Below are 6,544 nucleotides of genomic sequence, written 5' to 3'. Positions count from 1 at the left end.
TTTAAGAGGTCAAATTAAGTTTGACGCCTGAAAGCTGTTTCACATTTTTTAAGCATATGTTATAATTAAATAGGTAGTATTTTGAACAGTTAGTGGTATGCATGTTTTATGCATGGTAACAGTGCTAACAGTATACACAGTCGTTTTGTAATAATATGTGTACAGCCATTTAGTAAAATCCCCAGGAAGTCTAATATCCTCATATCAGAACTAGCTAAGAAGGCTTTAACAATGTCACACTCTATAAATAAGTGGCACTGGGAAGTGGAGATTTGGGAAAAAATGAAGTGGATTTACATTACAACCAACTAATAAGAATTAAAATATTCTATGTAGTATTAATTAGAATGACATGAATAGCAAAAAGCTAGGAATATCCAATTTGGTTTTAAACTGGGCTTTAGGACGCCTGGGTGGCTCAGTTGGTTGAGCGACTGCCTTCGGCTCAGGTCATGATCCTGGAGTCCCTGGATCGAGTCCCACATCGGGCTCCCTGCTCGGCGAGGAGCCTGCTTCTCCCTCTGCCCCTCCCCCCTCTCATGTGCTCTCTCTCATTCTCTCTCTCTCAAATAAATAAATAAAATCTTTAAAAACAAAAACAAAAAAAAAAAACAAAAAAAAACTGGGCTTTAAATGATACTCTTCTATAGGACTTGATGTCACAAACCCAAAGTTTGTTCTTTTTATTTGTGCAAACAGGTAAAGAGGCATAAATCTCAATGGGAGAGGAAAACCAAACCTTTGTGGCTGAGTTTATTTTCCTTGGCCTTTCCCAGGACTTGCAGACCCAGATCCTGCTATTTATTCCTTTTCTCATCATTTATCTTTTGACTGTGCTTGGAAACCTGCTCATCATCATTCTCATCTCCATGGATTCTCGACTTCACACTCCCATGTACTTTTTTCTTAGAAACCTCTCTTTCGCAGGTCTCTGCTTCTCCACTAGCATTGTCCCTCAAGTGTTGGTCCACTTCCTTGTAAAGAGGAAAACTATTTCTTTTTTTGGGTGTATGACACAGATAATTGTCTTCCTTCTGGTTGGGTGTACAGAGTGTGCACTGCTGGCAGTGATGTCCTATGACCGGTATGTGGCTGTCTGCAAGCCCCTGCACTACTCCACCATCATGACCCAAAAGGTGTGTCTCCAGTTGGCCATAGGCTCCTGGGCCAATGGCGCACTAGTGTCTCTGGTGGATACCACCTTTACTTTTCAACTACCCTATCAAGGACAGAACATTATTAATCACCACTTTTGTGAACCTCCTGCCCTACTGAAGCTGGCTTCAGCAGACAACACTTACAGCACAGAAATGGCCATCTTTGCAATGGGTGTGGTCATCCTCTTAGCTCCTGTCTGCCTGATCCTTGTCTCCTACTGGAATATTATCTCCACTGTGATCCAGATGCAGTCTGGAGAGGAGAGGCTCAAAGCTTTCTCTACCTGTGGCTCCCATCTCACTGTTGTTGTCCTCTTCTATGGCTCAGCAATATTTGCCTACATGCAGCCAAACTGCAAGACCACAAGGGTGCCTGCGTGGCTCAGTTGGTTAAGCGACTGCCTTCGGCTCAGGTCATGATCCTGGAGTCCCAGGATCGAGTCCCGCATCGGGCTCCCTGCTCAGCGGGGGGTCTGCTTCTCCCTCTGCCCTCTTCCCTCTCGTGCTCTCTGTCTCTCATTCTCTCTCAAATAAATAAATAAAATCTTTAAAAAAAAAAAAAAAGACCACAAAAGAACAGGATAAAATGATATCTGTGTTCTATACAGTGGTGACTCTGATGTTGAACCCCATAATTTATAGCCTGAGAAACAAGGATGTCAAAGGGGCTCTCTGAAAACTAGCTAGGAGAAAGTCCTTTTCTCAGAGGCAGTCATCTCTGGGTCTAACCTTTATTTTATTTTTTTTATTTTTAAAGATTTTATTTATGTATTTGAGAGAGAGCCCAAGAGCTGGAGGGGGTAGGGGGAGAGGGAAAGGGACAAGCAGACTCCCCACTGAGTGGTGAGCCCAAGGTGGGGTTCATTCCCAGGACCCTGAGATCATGACCTGAGCTAAAGTCAGAGGCTAAACCTACTGAGCCACCCGGGAGCCCCTATTTTATTTTATTTTATTATTTATTTATTTATTTTTAGAGGGAGAGTGCGCACCTGCGCATGCAAGCAGGTGGTGGGAGGGGCAGAGGGAGAGACAGACAGACTTAAGCATACTCCATGCTCAGCCCAGAGCTGATTAGGGCTCAAGCTCAGGACCCTGAGATCTTGACCTGAGCGAAAATCAAAAGACGGATGTTCAACCAACTGAGCCACCAGGCACCCCTCTGAGTCTGACTTTTAGAAATATGGTAACATTCTTAAAAGAGGTACAGGATTTTGGTAGATAATTATGAATTAGTTCAGGAAGCATAAAAGTGAAGGACGTTTCTAAAAATCATGAATACTCCACACTAAGCTAGAACACGGAGGAGAAATAAAAGGATAAAAAGTTAGGTTTTCTTTCCTTCTTTTTTTAGAGATTTTATTTTTTATTTGATAGAGGGGGGGTTGAGGAGAGCACAGCAGGGGGAGCAGCAGGCAGAGGGAGAGGGAGAAGCAGGCTCCCCGCCGAGCAAGAAGCCCGATGTGGGGCTCCATCCCGGGACCCTGGGATCATGACTGGAGCCGAAAGCAGATGCTTAACTGACTGAGCCACCCAGGTGCCCCAGGTTTTCTTGATTATGAAACACATCAAGTGCTATTTTGAAGTTTGTAGTTAATTCAGCTAACATGGATATGTTTAAGCATAATCACAACTGAATCTAAGAGGTTTAAACTGGATTATTTTGAAATAACATCTAATATGAATTGCGTACATGATTCTAACATCAAAGATATTTCAGGTTTAGATGTCCCAGTCATACAAACCTAGGAATAGGCTCTGATAGAAGCAATCAATAAATCTGGAAGAGTCTTTAATACTGGGATCATTCATGGCTTGGAGCATTTCAGTTTGTAAAATGGCACCAAAAGCAAAATACTTACTAGTTCATAATGTTCTCTCCTGAAAGCTTCAAAAAATTGAGTTGTTTTTTTTTTTTTATCTTATCCCACATTTCATAGAAACATAGACTATCAGGGTAAAAAGGGAATTTAACAGTCCTTTAACTCAAACATAGGTCCAAGGTTTAAACCACTCCACAATACTTCTATTGAATAATTATCCAGCATTGGCCTAAACAAGAATACATAGCTCCCTATTCTCTTGGATCATTCCTTTTCATTTATAAGTTGATCCTTGAACAACATGTGCCAACCCACATATTGGAAAATCCTCAAACAACTTTTGACTCCCCCAATATTTAACTTCTAATAGCCTACTGTTCACTGGAAGCCTTCCCAATAACATAAACAGTCGATTAACACATATTTTCTATGTTATATGTATTGTATACTGTATTCTTACAATAAAGTAAGCTAGAGAAAAGAAAATGTTCTTAAGAAGATCATAAGAGGGCACCTGGGTGGCTCAGTCGGTTAAGCATCTGCCTTCACCTCAGGTCATGATCCTGGGGTCCTGGGGCCAAGCCCCATATCAGGTTCCCTGCTCAGCAGGGAGTCAGTTCTGCTCCTCCCTCTGCTGTCCCCTGGCTTGTTCTCTCTCTCTCTCTCTCACTCTCTCTCTCAAATAAATAAAATCTTTTTTTTTTTTAAAGAAGAGCATAAGAGAAAATATATTCACAGTACTGTACTGTATCGAAAAAAAATACACATATAAGGGGACCCATGCAGTACAAACCTGCATTGTTCAACTATAGATGGTTCTTAGCTATTACAAAGACCTTCCTTATGGTAAGTCAAAATCAATTATCCTGTATCTTGAACCCACTTCTCTAGTTTTAGTCCTAGAACAATTTTCAGTATTCTATACCAGAACTCATTGAAGTAAGTTTCTGTATTGGCCCAAATTCAATTCTCACAGCCAACCACCTACTTGTTTCTTTAAAGTTCCTTTATCTGACATGCTTTGGCACCCTGTATTCGTTCTGGTCACCCTCCTTCGAATGAGCCCGCTTTACCCAATGAATATCTCTTCCAAAACCAAACAGAAATTGGGATTTTAAAATTGGAGTTTCCCAATCTGAGGCTGACCCCTCCATAGGCTTAGATGTCTGTAACCACGTCTCACTGTGGCTCATCGTGTCTAGAATGGTCGATTCTGGGGACCACTTCAGGTTTCATAAACCCTTAGTCCAAACAATCTGGCCAACAGCCACTTGCCTATTTTACCCGAACATTTACTCAATCACATGTTTAGAGGGGATTCCATGACAACCATTCCATAGTTGCCATGGATACGAGTCCAGGAACCACAGACCTCAGTAGTCAGGAACTACTGACTCTGCAGTAGAAGACCTCCCCAGTGAAGTAAGATCTAGTAGCTAAATTCTTATTTCTTTCATTCATGCACCCATGCATTCATTTTAAATATTTATTTTATTTATTTGAGAGAGAAAGAAAGAGAGAGAGAACACAAGAAGGGGGAGGAGGCAGAGGGAGAGGGAGAAGCAGGCTCCCCACTGAGCAGGGAGCCCAAAGAGGGGCTCGATCCCAGGACCCTGGGTTCATGACGTGAGCCAAAGGCAGACCCTTAACCCACTGAGACACTCAGGCGCCCTCCATGCATTCATTATAAAACCATTTATTGAGCTCTTATTTCATTTTATCTTCTCCGACTCTACTTTTATCCAATATGCCCAGAGCAATGACTGACATGTGTGTTTCACACAATGAAATGTGTGTTTCAGTACACATTTTTGCATTTGTTACTACCCTTTTAAAATTACTGGAGCTGCACTACAATAGACAAACTCTTATCTGGGCTGTGAGGATCAGAGAACAATCTCAGACAAACAGCAGTTAAAGTGATATAGACAAGGATATAGACAAGTGATATAGACAAGGATAAAACACTAATAGGTGAAGTTGGTGACTTGGCTGTCCATGATCATCTAAATGACATCTATTTCAGTAACAGGAGGAAAAGTAAGGAAATGTAAACAGAAAATTTGGACACTAATTTAGAGAAGTCTCGCCAAAGGGGAAAAGAAGAAAGAAGTAAGGGATGAGAAAGTGGGATTGTGAGCTTTTTTTTTTTTTTTAAATTAGATTCCTAGGTCACTTCTCCCATTTCCTTGAAGACTTTCACCCCTGGATCACTGTCACTTTCCCCAACACACTACTCCTGTTATAGATCTTAAGTATTCTAATTTTTACATAAAATGAAATATTCCAACTACTCTGCATTCTCAGAATTCCTTGATCTTCATTCCTCCACCGATCTCAGCCATCCACACCATAGTCATTTCTTTAATATTCCCATTACCAATGGTTGCCATCCCCGCTCCAAATTCTGAAACCACAGGATCCTAAGCAAAATAAAATGGGTACTGTTTCAAGGCAGTAAGTTTTGAGGTGGTTTGTTATACAGCAATGGATAACTGAAATGCTGAGAGAATTATTCTCCCATTCCTTCCATCAAAATAGATGCCTGTAGGGCTTGTTCACACTACTAATAAAAGCTGCTATCTCTCTCAAAAGAAAAGAAAAAGCAAAAACCCCAAAACATGCTATCTCTCCTGCTATGGAGGGGAGGGAATAAACGGCCAGAAAGCTTCAAAAGAAAAAATTTTGAGCATACACCCAAAATTAATAATGAAGATAACGTATAGATTAGGGTTCTTAGTTGCAAGTAACAGAGGCCGACTATGTGTGATTTAAGCTAAAAGGAAAAATATTGAATGGTAATTCTGGTCCTGCAGCCAGCACCCCAGGCCAAAATCATATAGAATGGGTGTGATGAGAACATTGCTGCCATTCAGCACTAGATGGCAGAATTTACTCTGCCAACACCATCAGCCCAGGACCAGCTGCTGGAGCTGAAGATTCACTGAGGCTGGAATTTGGGTTGGTGCTTGCTTATTCAGCCACTGACAGAAAAGGAAAGAAACTGTGTGCTGACAAACACTACATCAGTCACGTGAACAAGGTTAACAGCAATAGTGATAAGTCGCGTTGACAGTATGTACCCTTGAGGTGATGTGTTGGAAATAGCACTTTATCTTTGTGATCTTCCTCCCCTACACCCATAACCTCAGTCTAATCATTAGAAAAAGATCAGACAAATTCTACTATGTGGGCTTCCTATAAAATACATGACAAGTACTCCTTAAAACTGCAACAATCACCAAAAACAGGTCTGAGAAAGTTTCACAGCCAAGAGGAGCCTAAAGAGACATGACAACTAAATGTAATGTGGCATCCTGGGTGGGATCCTGGATCAGAAAAGAGATAAAAGGGAAAAGAAAAGAAAAGAAAAGAAAAGAAAAAAAACCAAGAAAGGACATCCAAATCGTGTATGAATTTTAGTTAATAGGGAGCCTGGGTGGCTCAGATGGTTAAGCGTCTGCCTTCGGCTCAGGTCACGATCCCAGGGTCCTGGGATCAAGTCCCGCATCAGGCTCTCTGCTCCTTGGGAGCCTGCTTCTCCCTCTGCCTCTCTCTCTCTGTCTC

The 6,544-nt window shown here is 41.6% G+C and overlaps 1 protein-coding gene across 1 annotated transcript; it reads left to right on the top strand.

Annotated features, from left to right (window-relative positions):
• The first annotated feature begins 719 nt into the window (after window positions 1-719).
• On the top strand, window positions 720-1,833 carry LOC110576539 (olfactory receptor 2D3). The gene is made up of 2 exons (XM_021685726.1): window positions 720-1,526; window positions 1,723-1,833. The coding sequence occupies exons 1-2, from the start codon at window positions 720-722 to the stop codon at window positions 1,831-1,833; spliced, it is 918 nt and encodes a 305-aa protein (XP_021541401.1).
• Window positions 1,834-6,544: the final 4,711 nt, after the last annotated feature.

This window comes from Neomonachus schauinslandi, chromosome 11 (assembly GCF_002201575.2).
Source record: "Neomonachus schauinslandi chromosome 11, ASM220157v2, whole genome shotgun sequence".
Lineage (NCBI taxonomy): Eukaryota > Metazoa > Chordata > Mammalia > Carnivora > Phocidae > Neomonachus > Neomonachus schauinslandi.
This window is presented reverse-complemented; position numbering and strand designations above follow the sequence as displayed.